This window comes from Artemia franciscana, chromosome 7 (genome assembly GCF_032884065.1).
Source record: "Artemia franciscana chromosome 7, ASM3288406v1, whole genome shotgun sequence".
In the NCBI taxonomy this organism is placed as follows: Eukaryota; Metazoa; Arthropoda; class Branchiopoda; order Anostraca; family Artemiidae; genus Artemia; species Artemia franciscana.
Window position 1 is genome coordinate 58101516 of NC_088869.1, and position 21368 is coordinate 58122883.

The window sequence follows — 21368 nt, forward strand, 5'->3', positions numbered from 1 at the left end:
ACATGTTGTTTAATATCATTCTTTTTTCAATGTACTACCAGAAGCAAATCTCCTTGACTTTCCAGGTTCCGGTTTGTTGGTTTTATTTGAACTAAGAATTGATGAACTAAGGCTGATGTGAAATCTTCATGTTTGGAATTTTGCTTTAAAGCTGACGAAATAGAATCTTGATGTTGTAGCAGTCTCATTTACAAATCCTCGTTAGCAAGTCCCACATATGAGTTTCCGCAAGTACATGGATAAGATAAGATATTTATTTCAAGAAAAATCTCTATCACAAGCCCACAAAGGGCTGAATTCGGACTTCAGAGTCAAAAAATCACATGGTTGCACTAAAAATTGTAAAACTGCAAAAAATAACAGGGAAAAAGTTAAATCGTAATGAATAATCATTTATGAGTCAATAACTAAACTGTAATAAGTCAATTAACAAGAGCTAAGTGCTCATATGGCACTTATGACGAGGCGAGAAGAGCCAAGAGATCATATGGTATGAGCTCTAACAAAATTCTATGAATCAATAGATTGATTTAAAAAGGAATATAAGAGGCTTAATGCCGGTCAGGATTTAAAATAAGAGACTGAGTCACGATGTCCTTCTAAATATCAAAATTCATTAAGATCCGATCACACACTCGTAAGTTATAAATACCTAATTTTTTATAATTTTTCCTCTCCCTTTAGCCCCCCAGATGGTCGAATCTGCGAAAACGACTTTATCAAGTCAAATTGAGCAGCTCCCTGACACGCCTACGAATTTTCATCGTGCTAGCACGTCCAGAAGCACCAAACTCGCCAAATCACTGAGCCCCTCCCCCCAACTCCTCCAAAGAGAGCGAATCCAGTACGATTCTGTCAATCATGTATCAAGGACATTTGTTTATTCTATCCACCAAGCTTCATCCCGATTCCTCCACTCCAAGTTTTTTCCAAGATTTCCCCCTCCAACTCCCCCCAATGTCAAAAGATCTGGCCGGGATTTGAAATAAGAGCTCTGAGACATAAATTCCTGCTAAAAATCAAATTTCACTAAGATCCGATCATCTATTCGTAAGATAAAAATACCCCAATTTTTACGTTTTCCAAGAATTCCGGTTTCCCCCTCCAACTCCCCCCAATGTCACAGGATCTGGTCGGAATTTAAAATTAGAACTTTAAAGCACAAGATCCTTCTAAATATCAAATTTCATTAAGATCTGGTCACCCTTTCGTAAGTTACAAATATCTCAATTTTCAAAATTACCCCCCCCCCAATTCCACCAAAGAGAGCAGATCCGGTCCGGTTATGCCAGTCACGTATCTTAGAAGGTTTCTATTCTTCCCATCCAGTTTCACCCTGATCTCACCGCTTTAAGTATTTTCTATGATTTCCGGTCCCCCCAACTGCCCCCCCCCCCAAGTACGCTTGATCCGGTTGAGATTGAAAATAAGAGATCTGAGTTACGAGGTTCTTCTAAATATGAAGTTTCATGAAGATCCGATCACTCCTTCATAAGTTAAAAATACGTAATTTTTCTTATTTTTCAGAATTAGCCCCCCCCCCCAAAAAGCGGATCCATTCCAATTATGTAAATCACGTATGTAAGACTTCTGCTTATTTTTCCCACCAAGTTTCATCCCGATCCCTCCAATCTAAGCGTTTTCCATGATTTTAGGTTCCCCCCACCCCAAACTTCCCCAATGTCACCAGATCCGGTCAGGATTTAAAATAAGAGCTTTGAGATACGATATCCTTCTAAATATCAAATTTCATTGAGATCTGATCACCCGATCGTAAGTTAAAAATACCTCATTTTTTCTAATTTTTCAGAATTAACCCCCCCAACTACCCCAAAGAGAGCGGATCCGTTCCCATTATGTCAATCATGTATCTGGGACTTGTGCTTATTTTTCCCATCAAGTTTCACCCCGATCCCTCCACTCTAAGTGTTTTCCAAGATTTTAGGTTTCCCCCCTCCAACTCCCCCAATGTCATCAGATCACGTCGGGATTTAAAATAAGAGCTCTGAGACACAATATCATTCCAAACATCAAATTTCATTAAGATCCCATCACCCGCTCATACGTTAAAAATACTTCATTTTTTCCGAATTAACCGGCCCCCACTCCCCCCCCCCCCAGATGGTCAAATCTGGAAAACCACAATTTCTAATTTAATCTGGTCCGGTCCCTGATATGCTTGCCAAATGTCATTGTCCTAGCTTACCTGGAAGTGCCTAAAGTAGTAAAACCGGGACCGACAGAATTTGCGATTGCTATATGTCACTTGGTTAATACCAAGTCCCATAAAAAGTAAAAAATATCAAAACTCGTCAAAGCAAACTTAAACAAATACCAGTCAGAAAATAATTAAAAGGAACATTAATTGTTAGCCCCCACATGTTCCAAGAAATTTTCAGCGAGGATGTGATTGTCTTGAGGATTTTTCTATGGAGAGGGGTCGAATTTTCCACAAGTATAATTCTCCATTTGGGAATCCCCAATGGAAGAAATTCTTTATGTGGGAATTTCCCACGGAGGGAGGGAGAGGGATTATTTCCGTCATGATTTGACAAACAATTAAAAATTAAAGTCTTTTTCAAAGGAAAGTATGCCAAGGAGAATTTTTCAAGCAGAATCACCCAAAAAAACTTTTCCGAGGGGTATTTTCAATTTGGGGAATTTTCAATGTGGGTATATGAGCCGGGATGAACTTTACTTGGAGGAATTTTCTGTCGAGAGAAAGATTTTCCCTGGAGGGGAGACGGAATTCCCAGCATTATTTGAAAAACGATCAAAAGTTTAAGAAAGAAATGTTTTTTCGACCGAAATTAAACAATAACAATAGTGCTTGAATGAAAATAAATTATTCACTGTATGAGGGAGGTTGCCCACTCCTCAATACCTAGCTCTTTACACTTGAGTTTGACTTTTTGTCCCAGTTCTATAAGAACGACTCCTAAAACACAAACTTCTCGTTTTGAATTTTAATATTGCTTCTTACTTTCAGTTAATTTAATTTTTTTATTTAATTAAACGATTTAGAGCCATTGCCTTGGGACTGTGGAAGTGAAAGCGAACGTGAAGGTATCCTTATTTCATCTTGTGCAAAATGCGGCTATATTTTCTTTGAAAGATCATCTTTTTTGGGAAACACTTTCTTAGGGTGATTATTGAGGAACACTTACCTTGACATACATAACGTGAACCAAAACATCAATTTTTTTTTCGGCATCAATTTCTATGAAATTCGAGTGAAACAACCACCCTGTGAAATTTGAAACATCGATTTTTTTCGGACTATCACAGATAAGCTTATTCAGTTGGAGTACGATGTTTGTCTTCAAATTCTGTAAATAATGTAAATTAATGACGAAAATTTTGAAGGGAATATATAAAAATATAAACATTCCACTACATAAACACACTAAAGATACGAAACAATATTTGGATAAGCTAAAGCAAGTTAAGGGTCGGCTCTTAATAAGAAAACTACTACTACTAACTACTAATAACTCACAGCAGCACCAAGCCGCCTGAGGCCAACACAGCTACGCACGCTCCTACTCCAACCTAATCTATTCAAGGTCTCCCTCTTTACACCCTCTCAGGAAGTTCCCATTTCCTTTAAACCTTTATTTGTGACATCCTTCTAACTCTGACGAGGACAACCTGCTTTCCGTGTAGCCCCAGACGGTTGGTCAAAAAGGACAACCTTCGGCAATCTGTCATCCTTCATCCGCAGAAAGTGGCATAGCCATCTCAACCTTTCGTTCTTTATAACCCTAGAAAGCGGAACTGAACCACGTTTTTCGTACAACGTACTGTTTGAAATACGGTCAGTCAGCTGGGTACCCAGAACAATCCGTAGGCAATTTCTCTGGAAAACATCTAGTAAATTTTCGTCCGCTTTTGGTAGCGCCCATGTCTCGGAGCCATAAATGACCACTGTCATCGCTGTAGCTTCCAGTATTCTAATCTTGGTTTGCAGACTTATCTTCCTATTCTTCCAAACTTTTTTTAACTGTGAAAAAACACCCTGAGCCTTAGCTATTCTACTTTTAACATCTTCACTGCTCCCACCGTCTTTACTTATAATACTATCAAGGTAAGTGAAGCGGCCTACCTGATCAATCTTTCTGTTACCCAACGTCACATTTTCCTCTTCCCTTATTCCTTGCCTTAGTGACTTAGTCTTCTTAACATTAATTTTCAAACATATTTTAGCACCCTGAACTCGCAAAACCTCTAAAAATTCATTCATTTTGTTCACACTTTTATCTAATAGCTCATTCATTTCGCTACAACTTTCATCTAATATGCTTAAATCATCAGCATAATCTAAGTCCAGGAGTGTTTTTCCTCCCCATTTGATGTCGTGGTTTCAAATTGCCTTTCCTGTGCTCCTTAAGACAAAGTTCATCAAAATGAACCTAATAAAGGGGATAGAATACAACCCTGCTTAACTTCTGATTTAATACAAAACCAGTTGCTAACCTCATTTCCTACCTTAACCACAGCAGTATTATTCTCGTACACAGCACAAATCACTTTAATGTATGTGCCCGGTATACCATATAAGGATAAGACCTTTGCTAACGCTTTTCTATCAACAGAATCGAAAGCTTGCTCATTATCGATAAAACTGAAGACCAAAAGTGTTTGACAACGATGGGACTTCTGAATTATTAACCTAAGAGTGAAAATTTGGTCGACACATCCTCTACCTTTTCTAAAACCGCATGTGCTTCCCTTAAAACTTTGTCTACAGAATCTCTCAGTCTAAAAAGTATCATATTACTAAGTAATTTGCTACCTACAGAGACCAGACTAATGCCTTGATTATTACGACACTCACTCTTGTCACCTTTCTTATACAGTGGTTTAATTAGGTTTTCCAAAAATCATTAGCTACTCACCCTTTTTCAAAAACCATATTCATAATTTTCAGTAGCTTATTTCTAACCTCAGAGCCACCACATTTAAGAAACAGATTTATCACACTATCAGCACCTGGTACCTTATTATTTTATATTCCTTTTGGTACTATCGCTAATTCTTCCTCATAAAACAAATCTTCCTTCACATCTAAGATATCAAAAACTTGTTCTTTTTCATCTATATCTTTTCCTGCAACTGTATTTCGGTTTAGCAAATTCTCAAAATGTTCCACCCATCTTTCTTTAACTCTTTCCTTATCATTAATTGTGGGCCCATTCCTATCTTCAACTGGGAGAAGTCCGGATCGACTACTCCCTTTCAATTTATTAACATACCAGTATAATATTTTACTATTATGCCCTCTAGCTGCATCTTCAGATCCTCAGCAATTGTATCTATGGCCTCCACTTCACATCTCCTTAGTTCATATTTTAGTGCTTTCTCCACTTTCTTTACATTGCTTTTGTTTTCACATAATCTATCACTCAGATAATTCTTGTTTACTTCTACTCTCTATTAAACATAAAGCTTTTTCGCTAGTATTCCTAGTTGCAGTCTTAATACTCTTCCCTAAGTTACCATCAGCAACTTCACAAATTGCTTTGTAAAATTATTCCATCCATCTTCCACATTGTCAAATTTTAAACTCTCAAGTTTAGTATTCAACTGTTCCAGGAAGATTTCTCTAAAAATTTGATCCTGGAGTCTACCAACATCACTTTCCGGGAGGTAGTTACCCATCCAAAATTTCAGCTTTAAATTAACCTTAGACACTACTAGACGGTGATCTTTACTTTAAACATCAATAAAAGCACTCCTAAACACCCTAGTATCTTGTAATGATCCTGCTACTTTTCGGTTTACAATAACATAATCGATAAGGTTTGCTGTCTTACCATCACGTTAAAACCTTGTCAATATGGGCCATTTTGTGACCAAACACCGTATTGGCGCATTGGTTATAATTAGCTTGTTATACCTACAAAATTGCAGAAGTCTGTAGCCATTACCGCTACTGTTTTCTTTTCCTGCACCAAATTTACCTAGGCAAGGATACCATCTATCCCTATTTCTACCAACCTGGGCGTTAAAATCGCCTAGCAAAAACAACATATTTCTACCTGGTACCCTGTCTATTTGCTCTTGTAACTGTAAGTAAAATTCATCTGAGTCACTAGTATCTCCGTCAGTCGGTTCAGCAGGGGCATATACTATCCCCAGTCTTGCATGTACCCTGAAAGGGTCGAGGCAGTCCTTTAAAGAGGTCGTTGTCGATAGATCTTGATATTACGCCCTGTCGCAGTTGTCCTCCCATAGAGGATCTTCCCACGATGGTGTTCTTCATCGCCATGCAATTTAACCCATTACTGGGAGAAGTTTTGTAACTCATGGGACGTGTGGACACGCCAGTAGGCCCTTAATAAGGAAAAGCAACATAAAAAGAAAAGACTGTGAAAAAATGAATAAAAGTCAGTGTTAACACTCGAAACATAGTCCTCCTTACCTTCAACAGAGAAACCACACGATTGCCCTTAATGGAGAATACCATAATTCAGAAGTAATCACCCCCTTAAAATAAACGAACTGTTGTCTAACAGTATCTATTTTTCGCAAGCCAATGAGAAGCAGTACCCCTTCGCTGCTTCGCATGCACCAAAAGACCAGCATTTAATTGACGACTTCAGTACGTGACAGATATTTGTGAAATGATTGAAAAACTAAGATCAGCGTTGTCACATACAATTAACCAAAAAAGGTCCAACAGATATCATACCTGTTCTGTATTGTCTATTTCACAAAATATGACAAAATCATGACTAAAATCGTCAACGGTAAAGCGAGTTTAAGTATGTCTTTAATTTATAACCATAACAGTGATACTTTATATACAAATCAAATAAGAATATGAAATTAACCCAGGAAGAGATGTTGATGCTAAACTATGATCATTAAATTGGCTTTAATTCTACTTGTTTTTCATCCAAATTGTATTTAACATAATATCTCTTTTGTAAAATTTAAGAATTCTTCAAAATTATCTCTGCGTGTTTTTGTCTTTGGTAAAACAGTCAATCTGTCAATGCTATTTATTCTATTGTATGTCACTATTCCCCAATTCTATTTGAAAATGGATATATGTTTCCATCCCCTTGCCTAAAATACTTCGTTATTGCTAGCTTTTTTTCATTACTATACCCTAGACCTTTATTTTGTTTTAAGGTAAATATTCCGTTTTAAGGTACATTTATTCCGTTATAAGGTACACCAAAACATTCTTAAGAGTAATTTCCGTTAAGCGAAAAATGAATAGCAATACTGCTTACATTCTTCTATTTATTATTCTTCTATATTTATTATTCTTCTATTTATTATTATTATTCTATTTATTATATTTATTATTATTCTATTTATTATTCTTCTATTTATTAGTGAAGAATATAAGAACTACTTTCCAAAATACAAGCATTTAAATTTTCTGCCATTTTCTGAAATTCTAAAATGAAACTAATCAGTGTTTACAGAAGCTATAATTTCAATTTTTTTGAAGTCTCTAATTTTTCCACCACCACCCAAGCCTCTAAGAAGACAATCGCTGTCTTTTCTAGCTAGTACCACTTTTTCTTTTTATATCCTGGTCATCAAATAGGAATTACAGCTTATTTTTTTAATATGACAGCAAGCTGCTCTGTCAATTCCCGTGAACTTATTAATTTTTCTTAAAAAGCTATTTTCTTCTTCTTTTTTTTTACTTAAGTGCACTTATTTAGTCTCCCCTTTTTCAGATACTATTCCAATTTTTTTTGTTAGATAGCGATGGTTGTTGTTTTTTGAAGAAATGGGAAGATTATGGTATCGAACATATGGCAACGAACTGCAAAAACGTAGAAATTCAGCCTAAGAGTGATAGAAAATCTAAAAAGACGGATTTTGATAACAAATAATATATATAGAAAAATTGTCTTTTTGTACTGATTCCAAATATATGAAATAAATTAAGTCTAATGTTACACATCAAAAACTACAAGCCTCAGAAAATTTGCCTGATTTTACAAACACTACCAAAAAGTCAAGCAATTTCAATCAAAATCACATCCTCAAATTCACTCTGTCAAAGAACCCAACTAGAGAGATTTCAAGTCCCTCATCTATAAAAACGTGGAATTTTATATTTTTACTAGAAGAAGCATTTTGGATTTCTGTTTATTTGTTTTTTATTCTACTAAGGGTGATTGTATCGAACCAATAGTCCAATAAGATTGGGAGAGGATTAATTTGAACGGAGAGTAGTTCTAGCGCTCTTTTTAACTGACCAAAAATATTGGAGGGATACAAGAGTCCCTCTCGTATCCTTTTAGCTTCAATGACATAAAATCGAAACTGCCTGCACTTACAGATAGTACTTAGTTTCATTATGAAAGGCTGTCCGTCAACGCTCTCAACTTGGAATAGCCGAATAATAATAATTTATTTGTTACCCACTTGAAACAGCGGAGTATAAAAACAAACACACAGAAAAAAAAACAAAAAAAGACAAAAAAAAAAAAACAAAAAAAAAACTTCTGATAACACATTAAATTACTGTAGAAAACATTTTAGAAGATCATGGGAAGGGTTAATAGTAAAATGTGTCGAGTCGGATAGTTTCTGGTGTAGCAATTTAAGTTTATTTAATAAATCTGGAGCCCCGAAATTTGTTACCATATCACTGTTCTTGTACCAGGGAGGAAGATACAACAAAAAACGGAGGAAAAGAAAATAAGATGACTCGAGAGCCTTTAAATCTTTTTTTTTTTTTTAAACAGGATACAATCCAGAAAGATATAAAACCAAGTAATCACAAAAGCAAGAATAAATTTGTGAAAGGGCTTTGCGGTTGTATTTCCCCCTGTTCGCAACAATTTTATAATAACCCACTTGAAGTTTAACCTTAGCATCAGAAACAATTTTATTACGAAAAGAGACTAAATTGTTAGTAAGGGTAATGCCCAACCACCTTAAAGAAGTCACGCACGGAACGCTAAATTCAGAACAATTAAGTCTAGAAGATTGGTTAGGAGAAGGACCAAAATGAAGGAATTCACATTTATCAGGGTTAAGGGTTAGACCTACATTCGAGAAAGCAGTAGAGATAGAACGAACAGAAGCCGAAAGCCCAGATTTAGTTCTACTAATGAGAAGAATATCGTCTGCATAAGCAAGATATGAGACATTTGAACTACCTAAAAGGTAAGTTGCTGGAAGACTATTTAAAATATCAGCAATACAAATTTTGAAATTTAATGCATTTGAGATGATGGAATATTGAATCCTGATTAGGAAATTGATCTCCGTCAAAGAGCACGCCATTGCTTTCGACTGGCTAATTTGTGTTCTTAATAACCGTGTCCAAAGTCCGATGTTTGAAAAGCAAAATTTTCGACTTTCGTAAATGAGAAATAAAGGGGCTCCAAGAAGATCTGTCCTCAGCCCTTTTCTTTCTTATATTGATGTTACTGACGATGACCTTGATGCTGGTGCTCATTTTGATCTGTTTGCTCAGGAATCTATCTTTTTTAGAGCTAGCAGCACCTTGACTCTACCGCTACTGCCAAAAATCATTCCCGCTAGGTGACTGACTGATGTTCCTCAAATAACTATATTTCAAATATGATAGAAAGTGTTATGATTCCTTTTAAATAATCTTATTGCACGTCAGTAGCCACATCAAATAATATGTTGATTAAAAAAAAAATAGAATTATTCTCTATGTTAATTAGTCAAAAGTTTGGGTAGTTGTACTGATTCTTTTTTATTCTTTCTGTTTATATCAAAAGTTAACAAAACCTGTTCTATCATTTTACGGGAATCTGGTATGTTATGTACAGTTAATTATTTCCTCTCTTAGGTTTGGGCAAAAAGATTGGAGGAAAACAAGAGCTCCTCCCGTATCCTTTTTTTCTCCAATGACATCAAATCAGAACTACTTTTACTTACAGATAGTACTGAGTTTCATTTATGGAGTGGGAAGTCGTATAAACTTCGGATTGGACTCGTTTGTTAGGAAATCAGAAGTTCTAATGTCTTTTCAAGACCCAAAAGCTATTAGAGGGCAACCTATTCTATCATTTTAAGGCGATCTGGTATTTTATGTAAAGTTAATTCTTTCCTCTCTTATGTTTGGCCAAAAAGATTGGAGGGAAACAAGAGCCCCTCCCATATCCCTTTTCTCTAATGACATCTCCAGAGCAATTTTTCTCCAAACTTTATTACGCTTTTGGGATGCTTTATTTTTTTTTTGTTACTGTATTTGGGATCATATTAATAAATAATAGTAAATCCCTAAAACATGCTCAAAATTGTGCTGTGACTACTTTTTGTCCTCCTCAGCTTTACCTCCAGATGATAATTTCTATTAATACAGTTGCGTTCTTCTTCTATTAACTCAATCACATTTTAATATTCCGTTTCATAATGGTAAGTCATAAATATCAAAGATGATATTCATTTTATTATCAGATCTATTTCCGCACCGCTCTCTTATAAATTCGATTTTCCGTCTTGTCGTTACTCTTTAATTACATTAATCTATGAATCCTTGAATTTGTTGGAATATAAGTATCGGCTTGCTGGTTCAATTTTCTCTTTGATCATTTCGTAAGTAAAAGTTACCATTTTGGGAGTCTAATTTGGTTTCTTTTCAATTTACTCTCTAGATGTCCGTGCTCGAGTGACACCATCTCATCCACTTCTAGTTTTCTGTGATAGGGCCGCACCTCTTTGGCTCACAAAAGAGGCAGCTTTATTTAATTTAGCTTATGTGTCTTTTAGTTATAAGATCTCTTGTCAACTGTGGTCTAAAAACTAACAGTGAGTTTCTTTTTACATGTTTTTCGAAAAGGATCTTTATGACACTTGCACGTCCCCTTTTATGGCTCCTTCTCCTCCCCGTAGGAGATGGGAGGGACGTTTAATTCGAAAAAATTAAAAGACATGAGGTATTTTTAACTTACGAAAGGGTGATCAGATCTAAATGAAAGTTTATACTTAGAAGGATCTCGTGTCTCAGAGCTCTTATTCTAAATCCCGACCGGATCTGGTAACATTGGAGGGAGTTGGAGGGGGAACCAGAAAACTTGGAAAATGCTTAGAGTGGAGAAATTGGGATGGAACTTGGTGGGAAGAATAAGCACAAGTCCTAGATACGTGATTGACATAATTGGACCGGATCCGCTCTCTTTGGGGGAGTTGAGGGGAATTTCCAGTGCTTTGGCACGTTCGGTGCTTCTGGACATACTAGTACAATGGAAATTGGTAGGCATGTCAGGAACCTATACAAATTGACTTGATAACAGTCGTTTCCCCAATTTGTCCATCTGGGGGGGGGATGGAGAGAGGGAAATCGTGAAAATTGAGGCATGTTTATCTTGAATGGGTGATCAGATCTAAATGAGCCTTGATATATAGAAAGATCTCATGTCTCAGATACTACATTTTCAATTCAGATCGGATCCGGGGACATTGAGGGAATGAAGGGGGGAAACGAACATCTTGGAGAACGCATAGAATAGAGACATCGGGATGAAACTCGATGGGAAGAATAAGCATAAGTTCTAGATACGTGATTGATATAACCGGGCCGGATCCAATCTCTTTGGGGGAGTTGGAGGGATTTATAGTGCTTTGGCGAGTGTGGTGCTTCTTGACATGCATGGACGATGGTAATTAGCCTAATTTTAGGTACCGACCTCGCCACAAGTGCCATATGAGCTCTTGGCTCTTGTTTTCTTACCCTTTGGTCTACAGAACATGTTTTACAAAGCTGAGAGCTTCGCTTGGAAGGAGATATTCCCAGAGAGCGGGGGAGTATTGGTTTTATTATGCCAATAAGAGGCTGTCAGTTATAGTTTAGTAACATTACCTTATAAAAAGGTAGCTTTTAAGCAAGTTCTTCCCTATCGTGTTAAGTGAGGGTTTTGATTTCACAAGGGACTTAATATCGTCGTAAGGTAATGGTAAGCATCCTTTACATCTATCATCAAATCGTTTTAGTGTCCCTTCCACATGGAGGAACTGGGCTCTAGAATCTCCTGTAATTTTTCTCTCCAGATTTCGGACTCAATATAGATTTTCCCTAATCCCCCCTAGATTTGAGAAATCTCTTGTTTCATACCATATTTTCATAAAAAAAATACCTTTTTTGTCATTTTGATTGAAAAATTACAAACCCTTACCCCCCCCCCACCACACATACCAACAAAAAAATTGTGACTTGACACCAATGAAGGTTATCTATAAATTACAAAAATTATGATAGGACGTTTAAAATCCCCCCACCCCAAAACAAAGTTAAAAAAAAAACAAGAAAGACATTACGAATTCAATAACTGTCTGTGGGTGATAAAAAATGTAGGTTAAGTAAAAAGAATTTATGCCGCAGCTGCATAAGACAGTAGTAACCAGACGGTTACCAAAGAAAAAAACATTCTCAGCACTTGAAGTTTAATAATTATCCTACTGTTACTTATGAAGCCAAGATGCCATTTAAATTAACTAGAGCACATGAATTACCTTGACATTTGTCTGGTTAGAAATGCTAACTCGGGAATAACGGTCTAACACGACGGGTTCAGTTGCAACGATCCCACTCTTAGCTGCAATGCTCTTATTTCTAGACAGATTGAGAGCCTCTTCTTGATTCAGCACGGATTCTCCAAGCTGAGAAACTTTATGGCAACTTTCATCGATAGTCCCTTCAAGCTCATATCTCTCTAATTCTAAAGATTGAGTCGGAGCTTTCACCTCCTGGTTACCTATAGCCAAGAAACAAAAAACACAGGTATAAATCAACAAGGAAATATTAGGTGAACGTAAAATCAATTTCATGAAGTCAAGAAAAAAAATTCAGCTCTTCAGGCCATCTGCCCTTCGTTATAATCTCTCGGTACTTTATTGTTCCAATGAGTTCAATCTTTGGATTCAACGTTTCAAATAAAGAGCTTTGATACACGACAAAACTATTTCTTGCTTTTATCTTTTTCTGTTACAATCTATTGGAATTTTGAGTTACTAGACCCTGTTGCAAAATGCTTTCTTATTTTGATAATGAATAAACATAGGGGCTCATTATGAGAAGTAATGTATATGTATGGCTCGATAATAATTGTACTGTGTTTAGGGGGAACGGCATTGAAAACTTCCCGGCTAGTTTTTTCGTGTTAAATATTTTCAGCTTCTCCGGCGACAACAGACGGATAAAGTCAACGATTTTGGTTTCTGTATGTTCCCCTGATCTAACCAGGGGCGAATCTAGAGCAAAATCTTAGGGGGAGGGCCAACGCGACAAGGGTGCCATTGAGCGAAATCTTGGGGGAGGGGGCAATGTGACAAACGTGCCAATAATTGAAAAAATTGACAAATTTATTCTTAAAAAGGAGAGAAAAAGAAAAAAGGGAGAGAGGGCACCAGAAAAAGTCTTAGGGGGCCAGGGTCCCCACGGGAAAAATTAATGCAAAACACAAAAAGCTGGGAAGACCACGACTTCCAAAACATTTAATCAACTTAAAGTACAGGTCACAATTTATAATCGGAAATTTTGAGAAATTCTCACTGGATGGTTAACGTGCCATATTTTCTAAAGAGCTACGAGGAATTAATAATTAATAATTAATAATAATAATTAATAATTAGACTAATAAACAAAGTAACACGGGCAAAGGACGAGAAGGCAAATACGTATTTTGTATTTAAGTTTATTTAATAGTTTTCTTTCTTTTTTAATTCTATTCAAACCGAAACTTTCAAACTAAAACACGCTGAATTTGCCTTATGAAGAACCGTCCAACTTATGACCCTTCAATTTTTATCGCACTTGGAACCTAATAGAAAAATATTTGAAAATGTAGGATAAATCAAGGACGTTACATTTTTTTGTCGTAAGGGGAAGGGTAGGAGATTGTAGCCCCTTAACAAATAGCGCAGTTTCTAGGCATACGACTATAATTCATTTCATTCTGTAGCGTAAACCTACAAAAAGACTTTGATCTATGACCTTCTACTTAGTCAGTGGTGGTTTCGGGGATGGGTCGGGGGACCCTCCATATTTTTTCTGGCTCCAGTTTGGTCAATTATTGGCAAAATTGTCAAAATCCCTCCCCCCAAGATTTCGCTATAGATTCGCCCCTGTACTTAGTGAAATTTCTGCAAAAAACAACAACAAAAAACGAAACAAACAAAACGTACGGGCAAATGAAATACTTAATCACGATTTATGCCATTTAGTTTTTTTTTTTACTTTTTCTTTATATGTTTTAATACATTATTTTGCATAATATTTTACCAGGATACGTCTCTATAAACTTTTGACAGGAAGTTAAAAAATGAAAGGGTGGGCATTTGAAGTTTCAGAACTAACGACTCTTCAACATCTATCCCACTTGGTCACTAGTAGAAATGCTTGATAGTATGGGATGAATGCATAAAATAAAACATTATTTGTCGCAAGAAGAAGGGTAGGGGATTGTAGACCCCTAGCAAATAACACTGTGTTTGATATTAACGATTTATGCCATGTAGTTTTTTCTTTTTTTCTCATGTTTTAATGCATTGTTTTACAAAATATTTTACCGGGATATGCATAGCTCTATATAATCTTGACGGAGATGCAAAATTATTGTGTGTGTTGGGGGGGGGGGTTCAGGCTTCAAAAACTAGGATTCTAAGCCCTAATTTTCATTCTTTTTATAAGAAGCAGTTCAGGTCGTCGACGCTTTGTCGTAAAGTTCAACAGATAGTTCTAAAATAAGAGCAGAAAATTTCGTCTTTTTAATTATTTACCCTTGTACAAAAAAAAGGTTTTCAATGACAATAAAATGAAACAAAATTTTAAAAGCGACCGAATATCTATTTCATTTAATTGAAAATGGAAATGTAAAGGCGTATAAGAAATTGTTTATGTGTAGGTCTTTCTAACCTGAGAAATAAAAAGTAAATTTCGTCACAAAAAGTGATGAAAGCGATGCACTTCGTACATGTCGCTTTATTAGTTTTATAGTGTAGTTTTGACACTTGTTCTTTAGTCCTTTGAAGGCCTTACACTTGTAGTCATCCGGCTTGCTGGTTCAATTTTCTCTTTGATCATTTCGTAAGGAAAAGTTACCATTTTGGCAGTCTATTTTTTTTATTTACTCTCTAGATTTTGTGCTCCTCTGGACCCCCCCCCCCCTCAAGTGGAAAATACCCCCTAATACCCCCCCCCCCCCCCCCGTGGAAAAAAGACTGTCCAAATTTGAGAATCCGATTTAAGTTTTGTTTTTTCTTTTCCGTGGGGGAAGGAACTTCGGTACTTGTCTATTATGTGCCACTTACTCAAGTTTACGCTGCGTAAAACTCAAGAACAAACCGGTTTCTTCGTTAGTTTCTCTCAGCTTAGCACGAGAAAAGACAAAGACAAATGACAGAGTAGATGGGAAATACATGGTTTGGGCTATATAAGAGGGGAAGAGGAACAAAGTATTTAGACAGTTTAAAGTCAGAAGACAATAATTACTTCATAGTATGCAGAATAATTGTACATAACGCATTTTGCATACAGACCCACTATACTTTATACCCCCCCTAATGTGCAAATATATAGCCCAGATTTGTTGCTAAAGTAACAAAGAAACTAACGAAGGAACCAGTTTGTTCTCGAGTTTTAAACATTTTAAACTTGAGTGAGTGGCTTATAATACACAAGTACCGGAATTTTCCATGGAGAGGGAGCCGTATTTCTGGGTATAATTCTAAAATGATCAGAAATTAAATTGAAAAAAAAAAAATAAGATTTTTCAACTGAAAGTAAGGAGAAACATCAAAACTTAAAACGAATAAAAATTACGAAGTGTGTAAAGGCAGTTCTCCCTTCCACAAGACCTTGCTCTTTACGCTAAAGTTTTGACTTTTTGTCCTAATTCTTTGAGAAAGATTCCTGAAAGACAATCGCCAATCCCACATTTTTGTCGGCAGGAGCTTGAAACTTCTACAGTAGGGTTCTCTGAAACGCTGAATCTGATGGTGTGATCGTTAAGATTCTATGACATTTAGGGGGTGTTTTACCCTATTTTCTAAAATAAGTCAACTTTTCTCAGGCTCTTAACTTTTGATGGGTAAGACTAAACAACGAAACTTATATATCTAAAATCAGCATTAAAACGCAATTCTTTTGTTGTAACTATGGGTATCAAAATTCCGTTTTTTAGAGTTCTTTACCACGAATTGTTTGACACAAAAAGCATTTCAAGAAATTCTTCCCTGGACTTGACATAAATTTTCTACTAGCGCTGAACAGCCAAGTAAATTATTTCAAAGCCACACTGCCTTTCCATAATGACAAATAAAAGTTCAAATAGGGATAAATCTTTTTACTAGACACAAAGAATGCTAGTTATATCGGTCGCATATAGTTATATGTGACAGAAATATCTAGTATTGTTTCGGAAACTATCATTGTCCATTAAAAGGATTTATACCAATTTGAACTTTCATTTTTCAACAAGCAAGCAAATATATAAGAGAAGAGAAGACGCCTGTAAGTGTATTCATTTCTTTTTTGGGCACGTAAAGGAACAAAGAGCTTAAAAAAAAAAAAATCCGAAATAGCACATGTTTCAACTGGACTCAAAAATGCTACACTGTCCTAGCATGAATAATGCTCTTAAAACTGACCAAAAACGTAGCTCCAATTTGCCACAGAACTATTTTAAGTAAAGAGGCATTTAGCAAACAAAGTTCTAGCATTTCATGGTAACAAACTATAAGTAAGAAGCGAGTGAGCTCAATAGTAATCGAGACTCTAATAGATGGTAATTTGAGCGAGTTCTGCGGATCAGAAAACGGGACTGTAGAGGTTCAAAGCTCTTAAAACCACATTATTCAGCATAGTTGAAAGGTCCAATAATTATGCCTCTGAAGAAGGCGTAACTTCCCACAATCCTAGGGGAAAGTGCTGTTAGTTTTACAATTTTCTCATTGTTTATATTTAGCATTTGTTATCGGGAAATAGACAATTTTCCCGGGGGAATTTTCCCGGGAAATAGACAATTTTCTATGAGGAAGAATGTTTTGAGCCCAGGTTGTTTAATTTGTCTCATTTTGTTTCCGAATGTTATGATTTGAAATAAATTTGTAGAAATTTCATAAATTATGTTTATACATTCATGAACTCGGGTACAAAGGAATATTTTGCATCTCTGAACTATAAGTAGATAATGATAAGGCCTTTAAACCATGGATCTTCAAAATGCTAAACAACAAATGAGGCACTTACAAAAAGAAGAGCACTATGGCTGGAAGGTAAGCACTGATTATATTTCATCGGTTTTATAATTTGTCTTATGTTTCCCTAAGTGTTTAAGCTAATGTACTTTCACAAAACAAAAAATACAAGTGTTCTTGGTCTAATACTCTAGACGTTTGATTGAAGTAGAGTGTTACAGCATATACTAGTGTGCTTTTGTTTTTAAGCTTACTAGAAAGATAATCAAAATTTTTAACTAGACCAACTTGAAAGAGACTCAATATAATATCGTCAGCAACAAAAGAAAAATAAATACAACAACAAAGAAATAATATTTCAGCAACAGCAACAAAAGACGCATCCCACCCATAAGAGATAAGAGCTATAGATAATAAACGAAGACTCTCCGCCAGGGATTTTGGCGTAATTTTACCAAAATCCTGAAGGGAGGGGGGCAAATTTGGAGCCGGTTTTCCGAAATCAAGCGAAAATAACAGTGAAAATGAGCCTTATAGTACCATAAAAGCAAAGACACACTAAAAAAATGATCCGTTTCTGTAGATGCTTGAATTATTCAACCTAATCTTAGTAATGACAAGATTCCCGAAGAAAATAAATTCCCATAGGGGACGGGAAAACTGGGGGGGGTGAGAAAATTGGGGCTTATGATAGGGGGAGTCCCCACACCTCAAATCAGGAAACAATATGTCTCCTGTGTCGGCAAACTTCTCAATCAAGCTAAGTAGCAAGGCGAGGAGCTCCCAAAGCTGTAAAAATACCCAACTGATACATCTTCTGCGCAGGTTTTGATACTTTCCAAGCAAGCATGCTACACCATTTTAAGGGCTGCCCTGTTTTGAACTTTCGAGAGAAAATTCTGCTTTTTTAATAAATAAGAAAAATCAAACTTTACAATGATGTAGGTTTGATTAAATTTAAGTATTTCTATCTCTTGCACCAAATAGGAGAAGTTAAATGGTTTTATTAGGATTCCGAAGAAATTAGCTACCAGCTTTTAGTTTTCTTTCGTTTATTCTTAACTCTTATCTATGCTCTATAAGTTCCAACTAATTCTAAATAGTTTGGTAGTTCACTAATAACAACAACAGCATAATTGGTGAGATAGGACGGTTCTTTAAGAAGACACTTAAAATCATAGGGGGATAAAACTTCATCTCGTCTAACTCCACGACCAACAGAAACAGATTAAGAAAAACAATCAGAAGTAGGTACGGCAAATTTTATGCTGGGTCTCAAATACAAGGATCTAAGAACTCGAATCACTGAAGGGGGAATAATTTCATAGTTCCTGGTGAATCCTCCCCCCCAAGCAAAAGCAAATCATATACAATTCAGGCTGACCTTTAGTAGCCCACACTGGTTTTTATGACCTTTTTATACACTGGTTTTTATATATAAGTACTATTATGGGTGCGTTCCAGAATGTTTTACAGAAATTTTTCGGGAAAGATCTAATGTTTATGGTCACAGAACTCAAACAAGTGGATATATTGAGGTTCATCGCCTAGTTTCAAGTAGGACTACTTTTTCAGTCATTTATAGAGGGGCTAAGCTGTGGAATAAGCTTGTTCCAAGTACCAAAGAATTGCCCATTAATCAATTCAAACCCGAGCTGCGTGCGGGGTTGCTTAGTAGGTATACCTTTGAAATAGATTGAGACTGATGGATTTAATATTGGCAATAATTGTTTATTGTTTTTTTGTTGTTTTTTTCGCTTCGGGATATTATGTTGTTTTATTGTGTATGAAATATTTATGTAAGCTTTTTTCTCGGTACACGGTTTCACCCTTCTGCTTATTATAGATTAACTCATTATTTTTGTTTGTTTTTTGTTTTTTTTATTTTTTTTCTCTTCTATTTTTTGTTCTTTTTTGTTAGTAGCACACCCTCGCAAGCGACGCTTTTGGTGGGCTACCAATTGATTTTGTCTCTGTTATTTCTTCTGGATAATAAATTAATACTACTACTAAACAGCGAACATTGATCATATTAAGAAGATAAAAATCCCTTCCGAACAAAAATAATATAATCTCTGTAATGTTTTACATAGCAAAAGTGTATTTAAGGTCGACCCTTCTCACTAACAGTCATTAAACCTTCTTTCAGATGGCACAAAACAGGACAAAGGAAAGCAATTGTGTATGACAAAATGTACGATAAAATGTGCTGAAACAAACTACCTGAGGCTAACACAGCTATGCAGGCTCTTCTCCCCCCTCAGTTCATTTAAAGCCTGTCTAATTATACCCTTTACAGAAAATGTGATTTCATTTAAATCCCTTTTTACGGCATCCTTCCCCCCTACTAGTTCGGAGACGACCCTAATCCACTTGGGGATGTCCAATTGCTTTCATAGCAACTGCTTTCCACATTGCACATGCAATTGCTTTACACAATTGTTTTCCATTCCACTTGATACTAGATGGTTGGCTAAAAAGGGCAATCTTTGGCAACCTTTCATCTTTGATCCGCAGAATGTTTCCTGACCATCTCAGTCTTTCTCTCACCATGACCCGAGAAAGTGGGTTTGAACCATATTTTTCGTATACCTTACTACTTGACATACAATCAGTCATATGATTCCCCAAAAGAATCCGTAGACAACTCTCCTGGAAAACGTCTAAAAAATCCGTTTTTACGCTTTCCTTTTTACGCTTACGTCTTTCCGATCGTCCAAGTTTCAGAACAATACTTGACCACTGTCATCACCGTAACTTCCTATAGTATGATCTTGGTTCGCGGCTAAATTCCTATTCTCCCAAACTTTTTTCAAGTGTGATTTAAACCCTGGTTTTTGGCTTTTTTTTACTTTAAAGTTTTCATTGCATCCAACACCTTAACTAATAATACTACAAAAGTAAAGGAAGCAATCCACTTTATTGATCTTGTTGTTACCCAGCATCATCCCTTCACTTTCACCACTCCCAGTCTAAGCGACTAAATCTTCTTAACATAAATTTTCAAGCATATTCTTGTATTTTGAGTCCTCAAAACTTCTATACAATCATTGAATTTTCTAATATTTTCTTCCAGGACACCCAAATCGCCAGTATAACCTGAGTATAGGAGAGTTTTACTCTCGCATTTCATTCCATGCTTTCCGACGGCCTTCACCTTCGGACAGATTCCATTAAAATGACCAGACAGAATTTTGTTTTTCTAAAACTGGCAGAGGAAAATTGTAAGCTGTACAGATCGAAGGATTTGTATATTATTATTGTTTTGCAGTTTTCGCAACGTAACAAGAAGCAACGTCTTAAACTCAATATAATGTTATTTTTCTTATTTAAAGAAGAACGACTGGAGCTTTTGTTTGATGAGTCACCAATTCCTTTGGTAGATTACCAAGAACGAAACAAGTTTGTAAAAAGGAAGCAATATTAAAAAGTGAATATAAAGCGCGTTGTGGGGAAACACATGTAGCATTCCTTTCATGCCAAACTGTCTTTCTTTTGTATATTTTTGGAGGATAAAAAAAAAACTTGAGGTTATTTTTCAACTTCTCGTTCTGGTACTTACCAGATAGTGACGACGATTGCCTGCAGTATTCTTCATTTCGGATAGGCACCCAAGCTCTTTCTTTCAGCTCAAGAACGTCTATTAGCATAAATCGAATGGCAGACGACAAATTTGTGCTGCGACTCAGTTTCCTCATTTCATCTAGATAGACATCAAGATTCGTCAGATGGAATTGGTGATACCCCTGAAATGGTTATAAGAACTGCTGCAATGGTATTGAAACTATTCTCGTCATTTAGACATAAAGTAGTTTTTAATCAATTTTAAACAATTGAACCCTCACAATATGTTGTTTTTTGTCACAATCATAGGAAAAAAAAAACTAATGATAAACTAGAGGCAAGGTTCTGGCATTACCTTAGTAAAAAAAAAAAAAAAAAAAAAAAAAAAAAAAAAACAGACATTCAAAATTGAATCATTTGTTGTTCTTATCCTGTCAACTACGTATAAAAGGCATAAAGAGGGTTTAGGATCGGTCCACCCACCGTAAGGTTAACAGCACCTTTTCTCAAATATATTGCCGAAACGGTTCTATTTTTATCTGAAAGTAAAAACTTAATTGCAAGAAAAAGAGGGCGAAAATTACTTTAAATTCTACACTACATTCATCGCACATAACTTCTTCTGAAAAATAATTTTAAGGTTCATAACCATA

The 21368-nt window shown here is 35.9% G+C and overlaps 1 protein-coding gene across 2 annotated transcripts in view; it reads right to left on the reverse strand.

Annotated features, from left to right (window-relative positions):
• The window catches only part of LOC136029533 (eukaryotic translation initiation factor 4 gamma 1-like), a 33001-nt gene extending 12110 nt beyond the window's left edge, over nucleotides 1-20891 (reverse strand). For both annotated transcript variants that reach the window (XM_065708004.1, XM_065708003.1), the window contains exons 1-3: nucleotides 20714-20891; nucleotides 12469-12710; nucleotides 3168-3329 (exon numbers count right to left, since the gene is read on the reverse strand). In XM_065708004.1, coding sequence (XP_065564076.1) covers nucleotides 3168-3329; nucleotides 12469-12710; nucleotides 20714-20849 — 540 coding nt within the window. In that variant the 5' untranslated portion in view covers nucleotides 20850-20891. The remainder of the gene's footprint in view (nucleotides 1-3167; nucleotides 3330-12468; nucleotides 12711-20713) is intronic.
• Between the last annotated feature and the right edge of the window lie 477 nt (nucleotides 20892-21368).